Source organism: Dromiciops gliroides, chromosome X (assembly GCF_019393635.1).
Source record: "Dromiciops gliroides isolate mDroGli1 chromosome X, mDroGli1.pri, whole genome shotgun sequence".
In the NCBI taxonomy this organism is placed as follows: Eukaryota; Metazoa; Chordata; class Mammalia; order Microbiotheria; family Microbiotheriidae; genus Dromiciops; species Dromiciops gliroides.
In genome coordinates, this window is record NC_057867.1 from 24,934,623 (window position 1) to 24,962,473 (window position 27,851).

The 27,851-nt window shown below is 40.3% G+C and overlaps 1 protein-coding gene across 1 annotated transcript in view; it reads right to left on the reverse strand.

Annotated features, from left to right (window-relative positions):
* The window catches only part of ATG4A (autophagy related 4A cysteine peptidase), a 60,659-nt gene that overhangs the window by 26,311 nt on the left and 6,497 nt on the right, over nucleotides 1-27,851 (reverse strand). The window contains exons 2-3 of the mRNA XM_043974468.1: nucleotides 2,444-2,551; nucleotides 456-527 (exon numbers count right to left, since the gene is read on the reverse strand). Coding sequence (XP_043830403.1) covers nucleotides 456-527; nucleotides 2,444-2,551 — 180 coding nt within the window. The remainder of the gene's footprint in view (nucleotides 1-455; nucleotides 528-2,443; nucleotides 2,552-27,851) is intronic.

The window sequence follows — 27,851 nt, forward strand, 5'->3', positions numbered from 1 at the left end:
AGCAAAATCCCTCTCTCACAACTGCTGTTTTGGGAATATGGGTTTGAATAGATGAAAAAACATTTTAAAGGAAGGGATACCATACTTCTTGGAAATAAGACAGATTTAAAATAAAAATTTCAACTTTGTAAATGATTCCTCACATAGAGCAAATCAAAATTTAATTTCTCGGAGCAAAAACAATGCTTAGCTAGACAAAATGTCTGCCTAATGTCATACACTGGGCATTAATGGGTACCCAGGTTATTTCTACTCTAAGCTGACCAGGCCCAACCCTAAAGTATATCCGAGTGAGGCACTTGGCACACAACATGGTGAAGCAGATAGGGGGACCATTCCCATTTGACAGATTGAGAAGGTAAGTAAGTGGCAGGTGGAGTCAGAATATGAATCCAGGTCTTCCCTTACCAAATACAGAGCTCTTTCTGTCCGTAATAGGCAGCAGACCAACCTACCTATTGGTGAAAACTTTCTTCGGTATGTAAACCAGAGACGAGCAGTGATATCAGACAACAGCTTGGATTTTTCTGTAATTAAAAGCAAAAGTATGAGTGAATTATGGGCTAACAAAAACTGATATGAGAATTCTAGGCAAATAATGAACCAGCTAAATCTCACTGTCATGATGGGTAGGGAAAATCTCAATGACGTGGAAACTCTTTGGTGGATTATCCCTGACTCCTGTTCCTCCTGCCACGCTTCCCCTTCCTGTGTCACCCCTACACCCACCCCCATGAGGTGAAAAGAAAACCATCTAGTTGCTTGCCTTGTTAGTCGTTTTGGTCAAAGTTTCAGTATGAATAAAGATCAAGAAGCTCTCTATCTATGGAGAATCCCAAACCATCCTTTCAGTTGGCACAGAGACAGGATACTGTAGTGATGAAGGACTTTGATTACCCAAACATCTGCTAGAGCACTTACGCTCTCTCCTCTACCTTCCTGGCTTGCCTTAATGATAATTTCATCCTTCTAAAGGGGAAGGAACCAACAAGGAGAAATTCTCTTCTAAAGAGGGAAAAAGAAACTGGATACTATGGGGACCCTGAGAAGAGAGGTGGAGGTGAAGAGCTTAACAGCACTTAACACAGTGCCTGGCACAAAGGGGACACTTAATAAATGCTTTTCCACTTCACTTGACTTGAGTTCACTCTCCCCATGGCCAGTGCAAAGACACAGAGACAGGATATGGAGAGACAAATGTGAAGAACAGAGAGAAAACCAGTGGCTAGATCACAGAATGCAGGAGGGGGAATGTTCTGGGCAGGGCAGGGCAGTCTCCTGGCTATTTGGGTTCAATAATGGAACCAAATGAGATAGTCATAGGTCATTCAACAATTTACAGAAGGAGATTTACTTAGGCATAGCAAAAGGATATTTGACCCCTTGAGCTAAATCAGCTAACTGGGACTGGAGTCAGGATGATTCCTCTTCCTGAGTTCCAATCTGACCTCAGACACTTACTAGCTGTGTGACCTTGGGCAAGTCACTTAACCCTCATTGCCCAACCAAAAAAAAAAAAAAAGATTACTACAGCAGCCCTGCCTGTCCTTGGCTAATTAACAGAGGTGCAATTGGTACCTTTGTCCATATTCCCAATTCCAGAAATTACTCTGGGCTCTTGGGGAGAATTTACCTTTGTCCTTTCCAGAACCTCACCAAGCCTGCACTAAGAAGCCAAAACAAAAATCCACGCGGCAAACTTATGCTTGGTTTCTCAGATTCCAAATTTTAAAAAACCAACAAACTCCAACAATTTCTTCTGCAGAGTTCCTTAGACTGTCTTAACGTTCCCTGGATCTGCCTTAGTTTGCATTCTCTCCTGTTAGGATTTTTCATGCCTCCCTTCAAAGGCTGGCTATGGTCAGATACCATCACAGGACTGAGGACTACTGATTCAGCTGCACAGTCATTCCTAAATGCCATTCAAAAGCAAACAGTTATACAAATATGATGAGGTAGGGAACTTTGATCAGAACGCCTTCCCTGAGGCAAGTGAGTGAGTATGACCATTAGTATCCGAGTTCTACTGATTCTGTCCTTTTCTTTCTTTCTTTCTTTTTTTTTTTTTAAGTGAGGCAATTGGGGTCAAGTGGCTTGCCCAGGGTCACACAGCCAGTAAGTGTTAAGTGTCTGAGGCCAGATCTGAACTCAGGTACCCCTGACTCCAGGGCCGGTGCTCTACCCACTGCGCCACCTAGCTGCCCCGATTTTGTCCTTTTCTAATCTCTTTCTCCATTCCAAAAGTTCAGTCCCTCCAGACTGCTTTGAAGAAAAACGGAGTTCTGATAAGATCCCCTAAGAGAACTGGAGGAAACTTAAATGACCATGAAAGACTTACCTCCAAAGCTAAAGGATGGAAAAACAGTATCCTAAAATAATCTTCAAGGTACAGTTACTAGTTGGATGGCCACAGGTGGGTTCCCAGAAGTTGTTGTTGCCCTACCTGTTTGAAGGTCATACTGCTTCCCCAAGATCCAAACGGGCTCATCTGTTTCAGGAAATTCTTCGAGAGAATCTGATAAAAGAAAGTGCCTTTCACACCTGGAAAAAACTGAAAAGAAAGAAAAGCGATTACAAAACAATTTAACCTTGGAAGAACTATGCTTTCTGACTTCATTTTGTGGTTCTTTTTCATCCAGCCAGCATCTCCAAGATCAGGTGGTTTTTCAGACTAATTCTCTTCTCCTTTCCCTAGGTCTTTTTACAGTATAAGCATTATTACATCATTCTTTCTTTCTTTTGTGTGTGTGTGGGGCAATGAGGGTTAAGTGACTTGCCCAGGGTCATACAGCTTGTAAGTGTCAGGTGTCTGAGGCTGGATTTGAACACACGTCCTCCTGAATCCAAGGCAGGTGCTTTATCCACTGCACCACCTAGCTGCCCCCATTACATCATTCTTGCATAATAACTGCTAGTGAGCATATTTCAAAGGACAATTCTAAGAATTCTCCTACAACTACTTAGACATTTATTCTTGATCTTCTTCAATCTGGTCCATCCTGCTGCTTGAGTACTGGTTCCAATTTAATTGAAGAAATGGATTGTTCCTTAATATGGTAAACTATATAGGTAAAAGCAAGAAACACCATTAGATTTCGTTAAGAAAAAACTAGAGACTTTCAGATTGAGATCAGAAGTAAAGCAAGTTCGTCCATTATCTCCAATTCAATTCAACAAGTATTTACTGAAGAATCAACCCATTAATAAACATTTATTAGGCATCTACTATGTTCCAGGAACTGTGCAAAGCACTGGAGATCCAAAAGATAGTCTGTAGCCTGAAGGAGTTCACAATCTAATGTGGGGAACAACAAACAAATAGAAACAAGCTACCTACGGGATAGATAGGAAATGATCAGGGGGCATGAAATTTTAATTGGTACTTAAAGGAACTCTGGGAAGCCAGTATGCAAAAAAGAGGAGAGAGGCCATTCTGAGTATGGAGGAGAGCCAGAGAAAATGCCTAGAGGAAAGATTTATTCTTATTCATAGAACAGCCAGTGTCACTGCATTGAAATGAAAGGTGTGGGGGCAGCTAGGTGGTGCAGTGGATAAAGCACTGGCCCTGGAGTCAGGAAGACCTGAGTTCAAAATCCGGCCTCAGACACTTGACACTTACTAGCTGTGTGACCCTGGGCAAGTCACTTAACCCCAATTGCCTCACGAAAAAAAAGAAAAAGGAAATAAATAAAATAAGTGAGAGTGAGGATAACAGAGGGGGTAATCTTTTGGAGGAGACAAAATAGAATGGGATTATTTAAACAAGGAGAGGGATTAACCTTGATAATGATCCAGTGAGACTGGGATGAAAGAGGAAGTAAAGTCAGCAGGCACCTGAGTGATAGGAGATAAGGAAGAAAGGAGAAGGGGGGAGCTCATGGTGTACAGCCTCAATTGTTTTTCTCTAAAATATAAAGCAAGGTTCTCAGGTGAGGGGGGCGGGAAGAGCCATGGGAAGTTTGAGGAGGGATGCAAAGGTTTGGAAGAGCAAGTTGCTAAAGGAGGTATAGGAGGTTTGTCAAGCAGCAGTGACATCCCAGTTGAGATGTAGTAGACCCAGTGACAACAGTCACATCATCTTCTCCACAAATGCCCAGCAGTGCATATATGGCAGTTAAGGTCATGAATGGTGGGGGTGATACAAGACAGAGACTTGGCAGGGAACAATCCATGAAATGACAAAGAGCCCGGGATTCAAGAGAAGAGGGTAGAGTTGAACTGGTTCACTAAAGGGTCAAGATGGGGAAAAGAAGAGAGAATGGTTAGTACAGTGGAGATACCCTGAGAAAGAACTAAGGGGTCAAGGGTTTGAAGGTCACAGTATGAACAAAGAGGAGGGTTTTCTAAGGGAAGGATGAGGGAGAAGGAACAAATGAATAGATAAAAAGATTTTGGAATTCTTAAGCATGGAAGTGGTGCATTTGTGGGTGATGGCAAGATCCAGGGTGTGACCATCTTTGAGTGTGGCTGAAGTGGAGTGAAGGAATGGCTTATGAAAAGTGAGTTGGTTGAGGAACTTGGTGATTAGGGTGTTTGAGGGAGAGTCAATAAGTACAGTCAAGCCCTCTAGCATGAGGGAAGGAGTTGAGGAGATAAAAGATTGTGAGCCTTGTCCCAAATGCACTGAGGAAGAAAAGAGAGCAACTTGGAGTTATGTAAACAACAGCTATCAGAATTTTAATCAGGTGGTTGATGTGGATTGCATGAACATCAAAGAAAGGGACAGGGGAAGGGGGAGAACTTGGAAGTGGAAATGGGGAACAAGAAGCTCTGATTCCTCTGCTTTGATCAGTGAGCTAAGAATGAGAGAAGGTGCAGCTAGTACTGGAAAGGGAGACCAGGGAGGCTGCATCAGAGGGGAGGCGGGCTTCAGTAAGAGCTAGGAAGGAGCAGGAGTGGAAAAGATAGAGAATGAAGGGAAGTTTGCACATTTATCCACAACATTCCCCAATGCCTGTACTATATATATATATATATATATATATATACTATATATATCCCATCCCCCAATTTTCAACTGCTGTCATCCTTCTCTTAGAGTACAGCTCATCCACTAATCCCCTGTTACAGGCACCACCTCATCCCCTAATCTTTGTCTGATCAATCCAATTAGAGATGTTTCCTAGAATCATGCTATCAGAGGTTGGCAGAAGCTCGGCGGCCACAAAAGGAATTCTCACTCCGACACACTCAACAAAAGGTCCCCCGCCTCTGCTTGGACACCTCAAAGAAAGAGGTTCCCAGCACCTCCTGAGGCAGCCCATTGCACTCTTGGACAGCTCAAATCGTTACAAAGCTATTCCTGTCGTCAAGCCAAAATTTTCTTCTTTTTGATTCCTCCCCACTGCCGAAACAGTTTAATCTCTCTTCCACGTGACAGCCCTTAAAATAACTGTAGACAGATGTCAAGTCCTCACCACCCTTCACCATCCACCCACCCCGAGATGTCATTGGTCCCCTTGGAAAACAAAAGACCACCACCACCAACAACCCCCACTATTATCCTCTTCAGGTTAAATGTCAATAAACATTTATTAGGTACCTGCTCTATGAAGGCACTGGGCTAAGTTACTAGAGATCCAAAGATTTCCCTGCTCTCCATGTACTCACATCTAAAAGTGTCCTGTTCCTTCCATTGGTCCTCTTATGACATGGAAGTCAAATCAAGGCCCTTCCCTCTTCCTTCCTCCTAGAATCCCTCGGGCCACTCTGTTTAACTACTTTTATGTACTTAGTCATAGCTGATAAATATCTGTGTACTTGTCTTATCCATACTATTAGATTGGCAATATTCTGAAGGCAAAGAGCATGTCATTTTTATTCCCAGTGCCTAGGGCCTAAGGTACCTAAAATCACAAAGCTTTAAATCTTAAGGAGAAATAAGATTAACAAGGTGTGGCTCGTGAAAATCTGGTCAAATTGCCAAGCATTCATTTCTAGGGATAAAGTCAAGTCAAGGAACATTTATTAGGCACTTACTAGGTTTGTAATCTAGTTGGGTGAACAGAACTTGTAAAACAGCAGAAAAAATTGCAGTAAATGCTACTCAGGTGTCTTAAGTGCTGGACAAGCTCAAAGAAAAGAGCGGGGAGATCCATTCAAGTCAGAATCTTCAGGGGAAGTAAAGCTGGCTCTCCTTCAAAGAAGAAAAGGTAGGACTTGGAGAACCAAAGGGGAAGGGAGCGGATAGGGGAGGGGATAGGGGAGGGAAAGTTTAGGGGAAGACTGGAATGACTGAATAAAGAGTAGACACTGGAGAACAGTGGAAATGAAATCTGGTTAGGTTAGGAAGGATGGGGCCAGATGTCTTTGAAAGCGAGATAGAGGAGTTAGAAACACTGAAGATTTTCTGAAGAAGAGGTCTAAGGAAAGTGATATTTAAAGATAATTAACTGGGAATTATAAATTACAAATGAGTTTCCTATCTGCAATAATGGAGGGAGTTTCCACATTTAGAGTTCCCCTTCGGCAATGAAATCGCACATTAAAAATAGGAAATGTGATGGTATGCAGGATGGATTAGAAACAAGAGGGTTTGGGGTCAGGAAGGCTAGCTGAGGCTGTTCTGTGAGGTGATCAAGGTTGAGACTGGACAGTCTGCTAACTTACTATGGTAATCAGGTAAAATAACAATAGCAACAACAACAATAATAATAATAAATCATTTTATCTATCTGCACAAATAGTCCAAATATTAAACATAAGAAGAATAGGAATCCTCCTATTCTATAGCTTTTGTCCAAAAACTGTTTCTAGCTGAAACCCACTGAACTGTGAGGAGGAGGGGGAGAGGAATGACAAATATTGCTCACAGAAGCTTTAGGTTCACAAAGCAATATGCATACATTGTCTAATTTGATCAACAAAACAAATGGCCAACCCATTATTCACTACTTCTTGGGAAGAAAGTATAAATCCTGAATTGAAACTTTAGTTATTTTTTCATTGATATAATCAAAACACTCCCAAAGAATATTAATGAACATTCAATATCATTCAGGTATCTTGTCATCCTAGTTTTTACAGAGAGCCAATGGGAGACATTTTGGTCCCAGGGATTTATGTATTTTAAAGATTTAGAATTATGCAAGAAATTACCAAATTGTTCATGTGCTTTGACCCAGATATCCCATGACTGAATTTATATCCCCAGAAGGTTAATGGCAGCAAGAAAAGACCCTTGTATTTAGAACTCAAAATCTTTATCAAATGAGAATGCTGAAAACTATCTTAACATATAATTAGAAAAAATACTATTTGCCAAAAAAGAGAACCTTGTATACAAAAACATTCATAGCAATATTGTTTGAAATAAATAAATTGAAACAGGATATGTTCCAAATGACTGGGAAAATGAATGAGCAAATTGTGATTATATGACTGTAATGGAATCTTATGGTGCTATGAGAAGAAACAATTATGAAGAATTCAGATAAATATGGTAAGACTTCTAGCAAGTAATGGGGAATAAAGGAAGCAGGACGGAGAGAACAACATACACACTGATTACAACAATATAAATAAAGACAACACTAAAGGAAGGAAAAACCCATCCAGTCAAAGACAATGGGCAGTGTTGGCACCAAAACATCAGAGTTAAAGTTCATGTCCTCCCTTTATGTCACCTATCAGTAAACTAAAAGACTAGGCAGTGGCCTCTATGGAAGGGGGGGGGAATGGGGAATGAGCTTGGGACATGGGAGGGGTGGTATGGAAGTGTATTTACTAACCCAAGAAAAGTTGTCAGGGAAACAAACTCAAATTCCAATTTTTCCACTGACTTCAAATCAGCAATGGGCTCGGAATAAAGTTAGGACTAGGAAAAGGCAAGGGAGCTGGTGACCTAGGGAAGTGGCAAAAGGTACACATTTTAATGTCACTTTTTAGAAAGACCTATTTTAATGCCAGGAAAAAAAAAACTTCTTTCTGGCATGGAGGAGTTTATTTTTAGTGACTCCTACGAACTCAACATTGAAATGACCCTCTGAGGCCTCCTAGTCCAATCTAATACTGCATTCAAGAAACAAAATTGGATAACTGGAAGGCTTAAGAGCCTGATTTAGAAGCTGGATATGCACAAAGACAAAGATTAAACAGTCTTTGCCAAGAGGGAGCTTAAATTTGCTTGATGTCCGTGGATAGTACAAAAGGATCTGAGGAGGGTGAGAGTCTTAACAACTTGGAGTGGGGTTGGGGTTGGGGGGGGGCAATCAGGAAAGCCTTCCAGTAAGAAGCAGCACCTGAGTCAAACAGTGAAGACAGTGAAGAGGCTGGCTAAATAAATGTTTGCAGTCTGGAAGATGCCCTTTGTAAAGGCTCAGAGATGGGAGATAGGGATGGGCCTTGGATTTTGTGGAGTAGTAAGTTAGAAGTATGGACAGACAAATTGGAGCCACTTTACAGAGGGTTTAAACGCCAAGCTAATGAGGTTGTACTTTATCCTAGAGGGTAGCTTTTGAGCAGGGGGAATCCCATAGTCAGGCCTGTGCTTTTAGCAATTAATGATCTCCAAAATAAGGGCTGGGATCTCCTAGGAGGCCCATGGCTTGATCCCAAGGAGTGTATGACCAACCAATCAGAGGGTGGGTGGAAGCCCACACTCCCTCTAATAGCCAACTGTGGAACTTGTCTCCAACTTAAACTTCGCCTTGGACCCCCACAGCAACAGTCGCTGAGATACCATTCAGAAAATTTCTTCCCCTCCTCCCCTATACCCACATACCTACCCCTTGTACCCTAGTTCACCTTGGGTTATAGTAGTCAACCTTTCCAGGACCGGCTCCAACTCAAGGAAGTGACCAGTGAGAAAGAACTCCATCTCTGTCTTTTTCCCTTAGGATAGATGAGGATGGGCTACAACATGCATCACAGAGGAGAGCAAGAAACTAGAGATTCTGGTTAAGAAATTGGGGAAAACAGCAAAACAATATCAACAACAACAAACCCATTATTTTATCCACCTGCCCAATCTAGACATGATGCAGAAAAGAACACAAATAGGATCGCAGCTTGTCCCCAGTTCTTTCTATCTGACCTCCACTGAATATACAATGAGAACAACAGGAATAAGAAAAGCTCACTACCTTATCTTACCCTGCCTCAATCCTCCCCTCTTTCTGTCAAGGACAACCCTTCCAATTCCCCAGATATGCAACTCAGTGTCCTCTTTGACTCCCTGAGTCCTCACCCCTCATATCCTGTCAGTTGCCAAATCTTGCCTTTTCCTCTCCAAAGATTCTCTTTTGTATGTTCCCTTCTCTCCTGCTGCTACCACCCATGTGGGGCAGGGCCTCAGAGCTTCATACTTGGCCTATTGCAATAGGCTGCTGGTTGGTCTTTCCCCGCCTCAAGTCTCTCCCCTCTCCAGCCCATCTTCCACTCAGCTATGAAATTAATGTTAATGCACACCTCAGACCATGTCACCCATCCTAGTCCATAAACTCCAGTGACTGCCTATTGACTCAAGGACAACAACAAAAAAAAGATTATTTCATCTTTATCTCATCCATTTTCATTTCTACTTTGAGTCTTCTAACATTCATAATTATTAGTACAGCTGCACATGCATATAATTGATGAATAAGTAAATGAGGGCATGCTCAAATTTTTTTTTTTTTTACTGATGAGGTGCCAGAGCAAAAATTTAGAGACCAGTGGTATAGAAGGTTTGGAGTAGGGAGATTTTGGAACCACATAGACTAATTTTTTTGTTGTCCTTCTTAACTTGGCAAAAGAGTGAAAAGTTGGGTAAATGAAGACAAAACTGCATCGGGGTTATATTCAACCCACAAGAGGGAGCTGAGAAGAAGGAGTGGGGATTGGGAAGGGAGGGAAAGATAGCCACTGGGGGGGGGGGGGAATGGTTTTGAAAACCAGGAATCAAGAACAAGTCCAAGAAGGAAAGGAAGGAAGGAAGGCCTAGGTCCCTCTACAAAAGGGTCTAGGAGGAATTTACCAATGGGGGAAGATGACAGACCTTACAAAGTTATGTTCCATGTTGAGAAGGTCACAGAGAAAGTTGGATGGTCCAAGACTGAGGGAAGTTCTGGATGAGACAGGATGGTTTGGAAGTCCAAGACCCAGGAACATGATTAGGAAACCAGCCTTTGTTAACCTCCTGTTCATGTTTTAGATACTATGATGACCCTCTTTTCTTTCTTTCTTCCTTTTTATCACTATTGTTGCTATTGTGCTGTCTCCCTCCCAAACCCTTCCTTTATTAATAATAATAAGAATAAAAACTCAAGGAAAGCAATTAAGAGTCTATTGCAACAGTCTAGGTGAGAGATGTGATGCAGGCCTGAACTAGTAAGTGGTTGTGTGAGTAGAGAGAAAGGGATGGATGGGAGAAATTTTTGTGCAGGTAGGACTGACAAATCTTGGAAACTGATTGAGGGGGCAGGTAGGTGGCACAGTGGATAAAGCACTGGCCCTGGATTCAGGAGGACCTGAATTCAAATCCGTCCTCAGACACTTGACACTTACCAGCTGTGTGACTCTGGGCAAGTCACTTAACCCTCATTGCCCCACAAAAAAAAAAAAAAAGAAAAGCAACTGATTGAGAATGGAGGGTGAGGGAGAGAGAAGAATCAAGGATGACTAAGGGCTTGGGAACCTGAGTGACTGAAAGGGTGATAGTAACCTCAAGAAAAATAGGGAGGTTTGGAGAAGGGGGGGGTCATGTTTAGGAGGAGTTCCATTTAGATATGTTGAATTTGAGATGCCAGTGGGAGATGCCCATTAGAGATGCAGGCAGATGCCCATGGAAATCACAGGCAGGTGATGCAGGACTACGGTTTAAGAGAGAGATTAGAATACACATAGAGATGTGAGAGTGATCACTGAGAACTGAACCTATGTGAACAAATGAGAGCAAAAGAGATCAAGTCTAGAGAAAGAAGAGAAAAAGAGGTGATAGTCTTCTCACTTTCCTTGGTCAGACTATCTCCGGAGTATCACGTTTTGTCACAATTTAGAAAAGACATCAAGTAGCTGGAGAGAATCTCGAAGAAGGCAATCAGGATGTGAAGGCCCTTGAGTCCATGCCATGTGAGGACCAGTTGGAAGAACTAGGAATGTTCAGCCTGGAGAAAAAGAGACTTGGAGGAGTGTGGGAGTAAGAAAAGGGAACCTGCAAGATTGGCTTCAAGGGGGCAGCTAGATGGCGCAGTGGATAGAGCACTGGCCCTGGAGTCAGGAGTACCTGAGTTCAAATCCGGCCTCAGACACTTAACACTTACTAGCTGTGTGACCCTGGGCAAGTCACTTAACCCCAATTGCCTCACCAAAAAAAAAAAAAAAGATTGGCTTCAAGCATTTGAAGGGCTGTCATGTGGAAGAGAGGAAGTAGGTTTGTTCTCTTTGGCTCCAGAAGGCAATACAAGGAAGAAGGGGTAAAAAGTACAGAGGCAAATTTAGACTTGATATCAGTTTAAAAATAATAACAATGACAATGATGACAACAACTTCCTTGCAATACTATTGGCCCATAAGAGATGACAAAGGATTGGCTTCAAACAAACTTGGGAAAATTTATTTGTATTTGATGCAGAGTGAAATAAGCAGAACCAGGAGAACAATTTATACAACAATAACATGGTAAAGTCAAAGAATAACCTTGAAAGCCTTCAGAACTCTGATCAAGGCAATAGCCAACCACAATTCCAGAGGCCTAGTGATGAGACCTGTACCCACCACCTGAGTGAGAGGTGATGGACTCCAGATAAAGGAGTCATACCAATGTGGGAATTTGTTTCACTTGACATTGCAAATTTATTCACCAGTCTCCTTTTTTGGGGGGTGAGGCAATGGGGATTTAAGTGACTTGCCCAGGGTCACACAGCTAGTAAGTGTCAAGTGTCTGAGGCCAGATTTGAACTCAGGTCCTCCTGAATCCAGGGCCAGTGCTTTATCCACTGCAGTGCCACCTAGCTGCCTCGACATTGCAAATATATTACAAAGGTTTTGTTCTTTTTCCAACAACTAGGAGGTGAGAGGGAGGAACGAGAGAAATGAATGCTTATTAACTGAAAAAATTAAACTAAAAGTTTTATATCTTTAAAAAAAAGAAAAACTTAGCAATTAGAGACTACCAGTTTAGAATACTATGTAGTTGTGGAGGTCCCTTCCACCTCTATGATTCTGCAATGGATTCTATTGCTAAATTTCTCTGTCATTTGTTTGCTCTTCTATCTCAATTAAATGCTTTGCAATTTGATTTGTGGTTCCTTCTTGATCTATTGATATATGATGTATATCTAATCACTGGAAATTTTGGACCACAACAAAAATTGCTATTGTTCCCAAATGCTGGGGTGCTGAATAATGAGCTCTTCTTGTTCTACTTATATCTTGCAGGTCATCGCTTTTAGGGCTTAATGATATATGTATTGGAACTCATGGAATAATGAAGATTTAGCTTTGTTAGATGCTGATAGTCAAAACTTAATAGGCTGACATTTAAGCAATTTACTTTGTAAAAAATAAGTGATAGATGTGTTTGGATTTCTACTTTTGTGCATGGGTTCTGTCAAGACTTGCTTTGGCTTGGATAAAGTAATAGATTAAAATATAAGTTTAAATTTGAGCAGGTTGAATTGATTAGAATAATAGCTGGAATCATATAAGTAAGGTCTGGGTATAAATTGAGGAGTTTTAAAAAATATTGTAGGTGTTTTTTTAAAAAAACAACAACACAATAGTGCTGCACTTGAAATTGGAAAGATCTGGTGGTTCAAATCCTAACTCAGGAAAAAACTAGCTGTGTGACTCTGGGTAAGTCATTTCCCCAACTCTGGGCCTCTGAAAATGAGGGCACTTGTCTTCACGGCCCCTGAGGTCCCTTCTAGCTTTGGATTGAGGATCCTACAATCCCAAAATGGGGCCTGAAGTTATATTTTCATAAGTATAATTAGACAAAATACTCTATACAGAACCTCAGGTAACAAGGGTTTTCAGAGTAAAATCTGCATTAGAGTAAATGTGTCTGAATTCCAATGAAAGAGTGCTTCAGTTTTATAGATCTTGGCTTTTGCCAGGGATGTAAACTCAGCAAATGTTTTCATATGCTAACACCATCTGTGCACATTAGAGTAAGGTCTTCTTACTGCCAGAATTAAGCAGCCTTGAGAACAGACCAGTAATACAAAACAACTACTCCTAGTCACAGAGCTCCAATGTTTGCAAGCTGTTTGCCTTACAACCACCGTGTGAGGTCAGCAGCACATAGATGGTTATTATTCCCATTTCACAGATGAGAAAACTGTATGACCCAGGGTCATACAGCTAAGAAGTATCTGACAGGAGATTCTAACCCAAGTCTCTGGATTCTAAGTCAAGTAACTAAGGGACAGTGAATGAATACAATCTGCTCCTTGTTCTAGGCATGATTTCCCAGCCTTTGCTGTACCTTTAGCCAGGGCACATCCATTAGATTTAAGTCTCAATTGTAGAATTTGGACTAGTTGATTTTGCCTTGCTGTGAGTAAGGTTATGGGCAGATCCCCTCCCTCACTTTCCAAGAGAATGGTTCCCGAGGGCTACACCCCATTCTACCATCTGTGGATCTGCTCCCCTGCCCTTCTCTCCCAGCAGAAACAGCTGTTGTGCATACCCTCTGACCCAGTGATACCACTACTAGGTCTGTATCCTAAAGAGATCATAAAAAAAGAAAAGGACCCACATGAACAAAAATATTTCTAAGAAGCTCTCTTTGTGGTGCCAAAGAATTGGAAATCAAGGGGATGCCCATCAACTGGGCAATGGTTGAACAAGTTGTGGTATATGAATGTCATGGAATACTATTGTGCTGTAAGAAATGATTAGCAGGCAGATTTCAGAAAAACCTGTAAAGATTTAAGTGGACTGATGCTGAGTGAAGTGAGAAGAACCAGGAGAACACTGTACACAGTAATAGCAACACTGTGTGATGATCAACTGTGATAGACTTAGCTCTTCTCATAAGTGCAATGACCCAAGGCATTTCCAAAGGACTCATGATGGAAAATGTTTTCCACATCCAGAAAAAAGAACCGTGGATTCTAAATGCAGATTGAACCATACTGTTTCTACTTTGTTGTTGTTGTTTTCTTTTTTGAGGTTTTTTCCCTTTTGTTCTTATTCCTCTTTCACAACACGACTAATGCAGAGATATGTTTAATGTGATTATATATATATAACCTATATCAGCTTGCTTTTTGTCTTGGGGAGAGGGGGAGGGAAGGGAAGGAGGGAGAAAAATACGGAACTAAAAATCTTATGAAAACAAATGTTGAAAACTATCTTTACATGTAACTGGAGAAAAATACTAATGATTGGGAAAAAAGAAACAACATCTGTACCAAACATTCCTCACTGGGAACAGGCAAGCTTTCAAATCTCAGTGCTCTATTCCTGCCATCTTAATTTGAAGCTTAGATTTTTAGATGTCAAGAAATGGCATGGCTCATCTACCCTTGAGTTACCTGGGATGAGTCAAGAATAATCTGTCCACGTCTCCATAAGGAGATATTAGTAGGAAGCAAACTGTTCCCAGGCTTGAACCCAGGTGATGAGCAGTAAAGTGGGTGGTACATCAAGGGTGAGATGGTTTCAGGGATAGGACCCTAACTATTCCTGTCTCTGAGAATGGAGTTTATGCATAGCTAGGACTTACCTCTTCAGACTCAAGCACAACCAAGCAAAGCCAGTTTGAAATCACAAGCCAAAAATCAAGCTAGATAGGTGAATATTGTAACTCTTAGGGACTAGGTGGGCCTAAGGTCTCAGTCAATTGATCATCAAGTATTTATTGAATTCACCAAGCCCTGAACACTGGACTAGTCCTTGGTGTCTCAAAAGAAACAGAAGATATAATACCTATCCTCAAAGACTTTGCCATGCTAAAGTAATATTTCAGTTAACCAGGAGACGTTCAGGAAGCAGGAAATAAGCAAAACGGATGACTGATAACGTAAAATAGAAGTCACAAAACTCAGGCACTGGACTCACAAACTCCTGAGAGGCCCACCCTCTGTGTCTGTGCTTATTACAAGAATCATAGCTTACAACAACAGAAACAAGTCCAATGGCTTGGTCGCCAAGATCACAAAAGGAAAGGAATACAAAGGGGGAGGTGGGAAGGGTGTCTAGTTTACTGATAGAGAAGTGACAACTGACCTGGAAGGAAAAAAGAAGAAAAACTATAAAAAAAGGTAACAGGAACACCCAAAGCAAAGTGGTCTGGAACCAATAAGGACAAATAACATCTGAGGGAAGCATTGCACTCTAACACAGCATAAGAATAAGTTATGAGAATGATGTCATCAATAAAGCTATACAGTTATCCCTTCCACATTGTAGGTGTTAAGGGTGTGGTACCCCACCATCTGGAAAATATACATCAAGTGGAAGAAGTCTGAATTATAGTATTAAAAGATAAACTATGTTGATATTATATAACACTATACATATGTTTTATACATTTCTGAGTTTCTAAACTTTTTCTGGGTCATCTGCTGGCCTTTCTTCTCCCTTTAGCTTCATCAATCCATACTTATCAACAATCAAGATTCTGACAGCTATTATCTACTGTTATCTTCCCCTTCTCCCAGGAACCACCCAGGCTACTTTACCTCTGAGATTATCTCCAGTTTACCCTGTATCTATACTCTTAGGTACACAGTTGTTTGCATGTTCTATCCCCCCTTAGAACACCAGCTCCTGGAACACTGTATGCAGTAACAACATTGTGTGATGATCAACTGTGATAGATAGGCTCAGCTCTTTTCAGCAATACAATGATCCAAGGCAATGCCAAAAAACTCATGATGGAAAATGCTCTCCATATCCAGAAAAAGGACCAAAGCATACATACTATGTTCACTTCTTATTTGTTTTTTGTTTGTTTTTCTTTCTTGTGGTTTTTTCCATTTTGTTTGGATTCTTCTTTCCGAATGTGAATAATGTAGAAATATGTTTAACACAATTGTACACATATTACCTATATCAGACTGCTTGCTGTCTTGGGGAGGAGGGAAAAATTTGGAACTCAAAATCTTACCAAAATCAATGTTAGAAGGGATGTGGGGAAACTGGGATGCTAATTCACTGTTGGTGGAGTTGTGAACTGATCCAACCATTCTGGAGGGCAATTTGGAACTATGACCAAAAAGCTATAGAAATATGCAATACCATTGCTAGGTTTATATCCCAAAGACATTCCCCCCCCCCAAAAAAAGACTTCTTTGTACAAAAAATTTCTAGCAGCTCTTTTTGTGGTAGCTAAGAATTGGAAATCAAAGGAATGCCCATCATTTGGGAAATGGCTAAACAAGCTGTGGTATACAGTGGTGATGGAATACTATTGTGCTATAAGAAATAACAAGTAGGGTAATTTCAGAAAGGCCTGGAAAGATTTGTATGAACTGATGTATAGTAAAGTGAGAAGAACCAAGGTAACATTGTATACAGAGATAGCAATATTGTTTGAAGAAGAACTGTGAAAGACTTAACTATTCTCAACAATGCAATGATCCAAGACAATCCTAAAGGACTATTGATGAAATATACTATCCACCTCCAAGGAAAGATGTTGATAAAGAACTGAAATTGATGGAACACAGACTAAAACAGGCTATTTTTCACTTTCTTTCATTTTTTCTCTTGTATTCAAGTTTTCTTATACAAAATGACTAATGTGATGTTTTACATAAGTAATTGCACATGTATAACCCATATCTGATAGCTTACCACCTTAGGGAGGGAGGAAAGGAGGGATAAAATTTGGAACGCAAAACTTTAAATAAAAATGTTTATTTAAAAAAAAAAAGTCATCACCTTGGAGCCAAAAGGAGAATGAGCCTCTGAATTTCACCATTTTTCTGGATAACAGACATGATGCTAGGAATTCCTATTACTGGCACAGAACTAGCATCAAACTAGGGCCTTTTCATTGTTTTACAAGAATATGTTAGGAAAAATATAATGCTTTCAGCTTTGCGGGGTGAAGGGGGGCGGGAAAGCACAGTTTCAAAGATCTACCTCAGTTGGCTCTGTGATCTAAGCTATAGGAATCATAACCCATCAATACCATCTCATACCTTCATAAAAACCTTTTGTAGTTTTGTTTTTTATTTCTGTAGCTGCACCCCCCCCAAAAAAAAAAGAATTGTCAGTTCCTGTATCTTTCTCTACTAGAGCCCGGCTCTAATGCCCCTTAAAGACTAGCAACCTGAGTTATAGAAGGGTTCTGATCTTCGTGAATTGGGAGAATATACACACCAAAGAAATTACTGAAATCCTGGAGAAAATAACTGGACTATAAAGTTAATAACTATTAAGTTAGTTGTTTTGTAATATTTTTGAAATACAAATGACAACGGGTTGTTTTGTTCTTTGTTTAGCTCCAGTGCCTAGCACAGTGTCTGGTACATAATTGGTATTTGATAAGAACTTGTTGAAATCCTGGAAAGGCATTCCTCCCCTGCTCCCTATTCCATAACCAAGGTACATAGAGTGTCAGTTTTTCAATGTACTGATCTGTTTGGCTGATTGATTTTTTCCTCTTCAGGCCTGAGGGTAAAGCAAGACTCATGTTGTATCTCCCTAAGATGCAGCTGCCTCGTGACCTTGGGCTGGGCTGACGTGGCTTCCCAGTCACTTAGAAGCATCAAAAGTTCATGCAAGAGGGGAGATGCCCTTTGAACCTGCTGGGTGTCTGAAGACCTAGAGAGTCGTCTCCCCCTGTTCTGCCAAGCAGATGAGTTTCTCCAGGGCAATGAGGGGCCTCATTTATTAGAACCACTGAATCGTGGTCACATAGTTTTCCTATGTTAGGGCTAACTAAACCTCCTTCTGTTGACTGTTCAATGACTTACAAATGCCTCCTTTCATTCCAACATTGAATCTGAATGAAGAAGCTAAGTTAGGCCCACCCCTAAATTACAGAACAGATCTCCTAACTACTTTTTTTTGGCTCTCCCCCATGCCTGGAATGTTCTCCTGCCTCACCCCCACCTCCCTGGCCTCCTTCAAGTCCTTGCTAAAATCTCACCTTCTATAGGAAGCCCTTCCCAAACCCCTTTAATTTTGGTACCTTCTCTCTGTCAATTATTTCAAATTTATCCTGTCTACAGCTTTTATTTTATAGTTGTTCTCATGTTGTTCCCCTGTTAAGACTGTGAACTCCTCAAGAGTGGGTCTTTTTGCTTTTCTTTTTATTTCCAGTGCTTGGCACATAGTAGGCACTTAATAAATGTTTATTTATAGCAGCTCTTTTTGTAGTATCTAGGAATTGGAAATCAAAGGGATGCCCATCAATTGGGGAATGGCTGAACAAGTTGTGGTATATGAATGTAATAGAATATTATTGTGCTGTAAGAAACGATGAGCAGAAAGAGTTCAGAGAAACCTGGAAGGACTTACATGAACTGATGCTGACTAAGAGGAGCAGAACCAGGAGAACATTGTACACGGTGACAGCAACACTAGGATGAACAACAGTGATAGAACTGGCTCTTCTCAGCAGTGTAATGATTCAAAACAGTTTCAAAGAACTCATGATAGAAAATGTTGTCAACATCCAGAAAAAAGAACTGTGGATTATGAATGCAGATTGAACCATACTGTTTCTACTTTTGGGCTGTTTTTTTTTTCTTTTTTGAGGTTTTTCCCTTGTGCTCTGATTCTTCTTTCACAAGATGACTAATGCAGAAATATTTTTAATGTGAATGCACATATATAACCTATATCAGATTGTTTTCCATCTTGGGGAGGAGGGAGGGAAGGGAGAAAAATTTGGAACTGTGAGAATCAGAGCGCTACCAACCTGCTGAGAAAGATATTGCAGGGAAGCTCTGCCATGAAAAGAAAGCAAGTGACTTAGCATCCAGAAGTGATCTTTCTGGGGTTTCAAAGGCCAGATCAGTGGGAGGAAGTGATGTCTGCCCCCTGTGGGTCATGTCAATCAGAGCTACCAGCCCATTAACTTGGAGCTATGTGTGTGGATGGCCCTGTTTCCTGTTTCACAAGAGGCTTCTGGGAGAAGCCGCTGAGAAGCAAGGGTCTTTTCGTTTTGGGACTTCGGCTTGGCTACAGGGGCAGGCAGGATAGGGAGGACTTCACATGGGCTGTTAGGGAAAGGCAAGTTTTTCTTTCTGGCTATATTGAATAGATCCAAACTAGGGTTTTCTTCTCTCGCTCTCTTCACTAACTTTTTTTTTTTAAGTGAGGCAACTAGGGTTAAGTGACTTGCCCAGGGTCACACAGCCAGCAAGTGTTAAGTGTCTGAGGCAGGATTTGAACTCAGGTACTCCTGACTCCAGGGCCGGTGCTCCATCCACTGCGCCACCTAGCTGCCCCTCTTCACTAACTTCTAATACACTTTAATAAATACTTAAAAGGCCAAACTCTTGCTAAAGCTTCTAATTTAAGGAAACCACTCATTAGATTTTAGACATCACACCTAGAATTTTAAACCTTACAGAACTAAAAATCCTATGAAAACAAATGCTGAAAACTATCCTTATATGTAACTGGAAATAAAAAAAAATTATTTACTTATAAATAAATGAATGAATAAATAAATAAATGTTTATTGACTGAGTAGGATGGAGAAAGCCAAGAAATATAGAGGGCAATTAAGGATGTGAAACATAAAAACATGTTGTAAATGTAAATGTCATAACATGAAAATGTAAAATCAAAAACTATCAATGAAAAAAATATTTTAAAATAAATTCTAGTTGACATGGTTTTCCCCCCTCTCTCCTAGTAAAATCAAATTAGACAAAGTACACTTTTTCCTTTTAGAAAAATCTCCAAATATAGAAGGGAAGTTGGGTGCAAAGTAAAAATTCATACCTAAGAACCCTCTTTTTCCACTGACTTAGAATATAAAACTGCAGGTGTGAGGCCACGGGGATGGAATATCCAGCTCACTCTGCAGCTGTTGGAAGGCCAGGGAAATACAGCAAGCAGAACATTTCACTGAAAGTTCAAAATCCTTTCTGATTTTAATCATCACCTCTAAACTAGACAACTAATCATGTAAAGTGCTGGCATTAAACTATTTAGTCAAAACAGCAGCAAAGAAAGAAAAGGTCAAGTGTGATGCATATCACCAATCTCCGGAATTGAGAGAGCAATCTGGTAAATAAGACCTAAACTAAACTCTTGCACTTGTATTACAACAATAACCTCAAAAGAGCACCAGACTGCATAATAACCAAGAAATCCAAAGAGAAGCTTCAGGAAATTGCTTTGTTCAGCCCAGGAGGACCCCAAACCATAGCCAGAAGCTGTGGACACTGGAAGACAAGTCTTGCCATCAAGGCCAGCAGGTAAACGTGTGGACCAGACTAGAAATCAGCAAGAGGATGAGGCCAGGGAATGCCACTCCCAATCTCAGGATGGAGGAAATCCCAGCATGGAGGCACATCACCCAGTGCCCTGATCTGGGACACCCAACTGTATAGGACAAAGAAGGAGGTCACAGAAAGGTGTCAGCATGTTGAGCACAGACATGCCACACACCAAAGGAAGTGGAGGCCAGGAGCAGGAAGCCAGGGGTGCCAGCTCAAGACCACAGAGAGTCCAACCATTTTACTTGAGAGTAAGGGAGACAGGCAGAGCCTGGCCCTAGCACTAAGGTGCAAATTAAGACCTGAAGCTAGAGATCCAGGTTTTGGAACGCAACAATTTTAATTATATAACATTGAAAAGGTTTTGTAAAAGCAAAATTAATGCAGTTCAAAAATCAGAAAAGAAACAGGTAAGTGGGGGGAAAGTCTTTGGACCATATTCCTCTGACTAGGTATAAGAACTGATTCAAACAACTAAAACTATGAGCCATTTCCCAATATTTCCAAACACCCATTTAGTGAAAGGATGTAAGGAGGCAGTTTTCAAAGGAAGAAATCTGAGCTATCAATAATCATATGCAAAAAAGTTTCAATTTACTAGAGAAATGCAAATTAAAACAACTCTAGCCCCTTCCCTCCCACAACACACACACCCTGAAATTGGCTGAAGGTGACAAAAGAAGAAAATAACAAGTAATGGGGTTAGGCACACTAGTGGACTGTTGGTCATCATTATCATCAATTTCTAACCATTCTGGCAAGCAATTTGGAATGAGGCCCAGAGGGTCACCAAACTCTTCATATGCTTTGGCCCAGCGATACCACTACCAATCCTATAACCTCCAAAAACAAGGAAGAAAAGAACTAACACGTACAAAAATATTTATAGCAGCTCTTTCTGTCACAGCAAAGAACTGGACATTATGTAACTGTCCATCAACTGGGAGATGGATAAACAAATTATAGTATATAAATGTAATGGAATGTGATTGCACTGTAAGAAATGATGGCAAGGGCAGCTTCAAAGAAACACGGGAAAACTATAGGGAATGATGCCTAGCAAGGGGAGTAGAACCAGGAGAATCTTTATGTAAAAACAACATTATATTGAAAACTTTTAAAGACTAATAAAGAAGTCTGATCAATGTGATAACCAACCATGCCAAAGGTCCAATAATGAAACATACTATCTTACTACCTACCCTGACAGAAGTGATGAACTCAAGGTGGAGAATGAGATATACATTTTGGGACATGGAGAAAGCAAGGATTTATTTTTTTTAATTTATGGATATTTGATAAAAGAGCTTTATTTTTCTGTCCTTCAACTTGTAACGATTAGAATGACGCCACCTGCTGGAGACTTACTGTAGAAGAGTTCCGCCCATGAAGCGAAGGTCTTTGAGGGCAAGACCAGGAGTCTTTTCTTTGGCTCCTGACACGGGCTAGTGGGAGGAGGAAGGAAGAGAGTAGCGCTCTGTCTGACTCTCTTCCTTTGGACTCTGGTGGAGAGCGGAGCTAGAAATGCGCTCTCCCTTTAATAGATAGGAATCTAGGCCTTTCTCTCTTTACCAAATTCTTATTCTCCTTAATAAATGCTTAAAAGTCTAACTCTTGCTAAAGCTTATAATTTATTGGCGACCACTCATTGGATATTTTAGACAGACTAGCTAGAATTTTAGCCCTTAACAAACTTAAGGGAAGAGGAAGTTGGGGAGGGAAAGCATGGTAGTAAGAGGGTTAAAAAAATTGAGGGGGGGAATAAGAAATGAGGGTCAATCAGTCAATAAACAGTTATTAAATACCCACTCTATGCTAGGTACCCTGCTAAGCTCTGGGGATGCAAAGAAAGACAATAAGACCATCCTTACTTTAGGATTACCTTAATTAATTAGGAGCTCACAATCTAAGCGGGGAGACAACTGGCATGCAACTATGTACAAACAACATATATGCAGCAGAAATAAGGAAGGTGCTAGAATTAAGGAAAATCAGAAAAAAAAAGTTTATTGTAGAAGGTAAGATTTTAGCTAGGACTTGTGGGAAACCCAGAGGTAGAGATGAGGAAGAAGAGCCATCCAGGCATGGGGGACAATTTGTGAAAAATGTTCAGGTGGGGAATGAAATGTCCTGCCAACGAACAGTAAAAAGTCAGCATCCCTGGATCAAAGAGTATATGAAGAAAGGGGCAGATAGTGACAGGAGGAGACTTGAAAGATAAAGGAGGATCATGGAGAGCTTGGGACACCAAGCAGAAGATTTTGTATTTTGATCAGATAACACGAAGCCACTTAGTGAGGGTGACGTGGTCAGGCCTGTGCTTTAGGAAAATCACTTTGATGGCTAAATGGAAGATGCACTGGAGTGAGGAGAGACTTGATGCAGGTAGACTGCCCACAGGTTACTGCAATAGTTCAGACAGGAGGTGATGAAAGCCTGCGCCAGAGGGGTGGCAGTCATATGAGAGATGGAGGTATAGGTCATAGATGCTACAAAGGTGAAATGGACAGGCCTTGGCAACAGATTGGATATAATGGGTGAGACAGCAAAGAGTCCAGGATGGCTCCTAGGTTGTGCAACTGGAGGACTGGATGGTAGTGCCCTCAACAGAAATAGGGAAGTTTGGAAGGAAGGTGTTTTAGGGGGAAAAGATAATGAGTTCAGTTTTGGTTTTGTTGTTGAGTCATTTGGGTTTGTTTGGTTTTTGGTTTTTTTAGTAAAGATAGTGGAGTGGTTTGACATTTCCCTCACCAGCTCATTTGGCAAATGAGGAAACTGAGTGACTTGCCATGGGTCATAGTAATGTCTGAGGACAGATTTGAACTCAGGAAGTCTTCCTGACTTCCAGCTAGGCATTTTATCCAGTGTAGCACCACCTAGCTGCCCCTCAGTTTTGGGCATTGATTTTAAGACATGTGGGACATCTAGTTTGAGATGTCTAATAGGTAGTTGAATTAGAGACTAGTAGAGGTCAGTAGAGAGGTTAGGGTAGGATAGACAGATCTGAGAATCATCATCATATAGAGATGGTAAATGAGTCCATGGGAATTGATTAGATCACCAAGTGAAGTAGTCTAGAGGGAGAAGAAAAAAGGGCCCAGGAATGAGCCGTGTAGGATTTCCTTTGTTACTGGGCAGGCCCTGAGGGGTGGCCAGATATGTAGGAGGACCACAAAGAAACCTAGAGAGAAAAGAATGCTATGGAGAAGATGGTGATTGACCGTGCCAGAGCGCTCAAAAAGGAACAGGATTGAGAAAAGGTCATTGGATTTTGGCAATTAAGAGATCACTGATAACTTTGGAAAGAACACTTTTGGTTGAATGATGAGGTCATAATCAAGACTATAGAGTTAAGAAGAGAGTGAGCAGAAAAGCGGAGGCAGACTATTCTAGGGAGTCTTTTCAAGGAGTTTAGTCACAAAAGGCAGGAGAGATGGGATAACAGTAGAAGGTAATACCAACCACGTCTCCAGACGACCCATGACAAAACATGGTACCCACTTCCTGAAGGGGAGGCGATACACATAAAGTGCTCAAAGAAATAAACATTTTTGGACCCAGCCACTGTGTAGATTAGTTTTGTTTGATTATGCTTACTTGCTACAACAGAATTTTCTCTTGGTTTTTATTTGGAGAAGAGGGCTGTTCGGGGTACGGGGATAAGCAACAGTGATACCAAAAAATACAAAATAAAAAGAGGAACATTAAGATATTGTTAATATGCACCGATAGAAAGAAGAGAAAGAAATTCAGAAAGAGGCAAAGTAGGACAGTTTTGAAAATAACATTTAGGGGGCAGCTAGGTGGCGCTGCAGTGGATAAAGCACCCGCCCTGGATTCAGGAGGACCTGAGTTAAAAGTTGGCCTCAGACACTTGACACTAGCTGTGTGACCATGGGCAAGTCACTTAACCCTCACTGCCCTGCAAAAAAACCCCCAAAAAACAACAAAAAAAGAAAATAACATTTAGAATTTATTATAATTTTTCAAGCAAGCAATATGAAACGAAGATTCACAGTTCCATGTAGTATCCTCTTTTTCTGTTATGCTGTATAGGAAATGTTCTTTTTTGTGGTGCTTAGGTTAAGAGAATTTTTTTTCAGGAAGAAAAGGAACAGAAATGAATGAAGAAGGTGATTTAGAAACAAAAAGCAAGACAACTTTGGAGATAATATATTGAAAGTAGCACATGCCTACAGGGAAAAGCCAGTTGTTCATAACAGATTCAGGCTTCACAGACAGTCCCCTTTTTCAATTTTGCTTTAAATATGGAAATGGTCATCTCATTTGGTGTTGGTTAAATTTAGGATTTTTTTTAAAGCAAATAATTCAGGGGCAGCTAGGTGGCACAGTGGAAAGAGCACTGGTCCTGGATTCAGGAGGACCTGAGTTCAAATCCAACATCAGACACATGATACTAGCTGTGTGACCCTGGGCAAGTCACTTAACCCCCATTGCCTCGCCAAAAAAAAAAAAATTCTCCTTTGCAGACATGAGGAATTATGGGTATGTATGACTTTATATCCTGTCAGATTCAGTAAATGTATTCATTTTGCCGAACTGCTTTTTTCCCCCCATACCTTTTTATTGTTATAAGGAATAACCTTGGGGAGAAAAATAGGGCAGAAATACATTTGGAAATGAAGGTGAATAAAGACAAAAAACAATAACAAATTTATTATTTTTCTCTGTGATATATTAATAAATTCTAGATCCCTAACACTGATCACATTCTTTTTGCTTTTTGAGGACAAAGAGAAGTACAAAATGGATGAGGTGGAGGCTGAGAGAAATGATTATTAAATAACTTAGTATTGGAGATTTATCCCTCCCTGAAATTTTTTTCCCTACTGGGCCAAGCCAGCATCTGAAGGACAATGCTAAATAATATTAGATTGACTTTCTCCTCAATCTTGTTCAAACCCAGCCTAGATAAGGAAGCTCTTTGTGTTCTACTCAAGTTTGCATGGTTCCTCATTAAAAGAGAACTGATCCAAAGGTTCTGGGGAGCAAGTTGGAATTATGCCCAAAGGGCAATCAAACTGTGCATACCCTTTGATCCAGCAATACCACTACTACGTCTGTATTCCAAAGAGATCACAGAAGAGGGAAAAGGACTACCATGTACAAAAATATTTACAGCAGCTCTCTTTGTGGTAGCAAAGAATTGGAAATCGAAGGGATGTGCATCAACTGAAGAATGGCTAAACAAGTTGTGGTACATGAATATAATGGAATACTATTGTGCTATAAGAAATGATGAGCAGGAAGATTTCAGAAAAACCTAGAAAGATTTAAATGAACTGATGCTGAATGAAGTGAGCAGAACCAACACTGTGCACAGTAACAGCAATAGTGTGTGATGATCAACTGTGATAGACTTAGCTCTTTTCAGCAATACAATGGTCCAAGACAATGCCAAAAGACTCACAATGGAAAGTGCTATCCATATCCAGAGGAACCATGGCATTTGAATGCAGATCAAAACATACTCTTTTCACTTTTTTGTTTTTTCTTTCTTGTGGTTTTTCCCTTTTGTTTTGATTTTTCTTTTAGAACATGACTAATGCGGAAATATGTTCAACACGATTGCACATATATAACCTATATCAAATTACTTGCTATCTTGGGGAAAGGAGATAGGAAGAAAAATTTGGAACCAAAATCTTATAAAAAACGAATGTTATGGGGCAGTTAGGTGGCACAGTAGATAAAACACCAGCTCTGGATTCAATAGGACCTGAGTTCAAATCTGGTATCAGACACTTGACACTTACTAGCTGTGTGACCCTGGGCAAGTTACTTAACCCTCATTGCCCTTCAAAAAAAAAATGCTGAAAACTATTTTACATGTAATTGGGAAAAAATAAAATACTATTTACAAAAAGAATAGGTCCACATCTCTCATTATAATATTCATTCTCTCTCATTACTTATTAACCAGAGTTGATTTCCACTCTCAGCAACACCCTCTTCCAAGGGCATATAAGAGTTGAGTGAGTGCCATGATTTGTCTTTGGTCTAAGAGAAATGGCCAAATGACCAATCTTTTATTAATAATATGCTAACATTATTAATAATTACCCAGAAATCATGTCTCTTGAACTTTTTATACATCATAGGCAAATACAAAATAAACAATCATAATCATGACCATGAATGGGACAAATTCATCCGCGAAATAGAAGAGGAGCATAACCCAACGATGAAATTTATGTCTCAGGCAAACCCAAAAAAGTAGAAGTAGCAATCATGATCTTAGATAAGGCAACTGTGAAAATAGACAAGATTAAAAGAGTTAACAAAAAACCCCAATATTATTCTTAAAGGCAACATAAACAAGTGAATAATATGGGAACTTAATATATATGCACCAATGGCATACTTAAAGGAAAAGTCATCAAATTACAGGTGGAAATAAGCATCCTTTGATAATATCTGGGGACCCTTTTGTACCTAGACATATCTAACAACAACAACAACAAAGACAAAAGTAGTAAAGTACATGAATAGAATTTTAGAATGTATAGTGGTAGATCTATAGCAATTACTGAATTTAACTGAAAGGAATATACCTATTTCTCAACTGCACAAGGACACTACAAAAATTGATCATGAAGTAGGACATAAAAACCTCAAATGCAGAACAGCAGAAATATTAAACTTGGGATGCAGCTGAAGCAGTAGGAAAGGGAATTTTTACATATCTAAACACTTTCATCAACAAAAGACAAAATAAATCAATGAATAAGGCATGTAGCTACAGAAATTCCTTTATGCCTTGTTAAATTTCTTTATCTGAAATTGGGGGAAAAAAACCTTTGAAGCAAGTTTCCCTGATAAAGGTCTCATTTCCAAGCTATATAAGGAACTGATACAAATTTGTAACACCAAGAGCCATTCCCCAATTGAAAATGGTCAAATATGAATAAGTTGTTTTCAAATTAAGAAATCTAAGCTATTAACAACTATATTTTTTAAAATGCTCCAAGTCGGGGGCGGCTAGGTGGCGCAGTGGATAAAGCACCGGCCCTGGATTCAGGAATACCTGAGTTCAAATCCGGCCTCAGACACTTGACACTTACTGGCTGTGTGATGCTGGGCAAGTCACTTAACCCCCACTGCCCCACAAAAAAAAACAAAAAACAAAACAAAACAAAACAAAACAAAAATGCTCCAAGTAGCATTGAAATTCTACCTCACACCCATCAGATTGGCAAACATAACAAAAGAAAATAACAAATACTGGAAAGGGTATGGGAAAATAGGCACACAAACACATTCTTGATGGAGTTGTGAATTGGTCCAGCCATGCTGGAAAGCAATTTGCAACCATGCTCCAAAAGTCACCGAATTATCTATACACTTTGACCCAGCAAAATCACATTAGGCTTATCACCCAAGAGATCAAAGAGAGGGGAAAGGACATTAATAGAGAACTTTTGAAAAGCAAATCAATGACCAACCACAACTCCCTTGGGTGGATGATGATAAAGCGTCCCACCAACCACC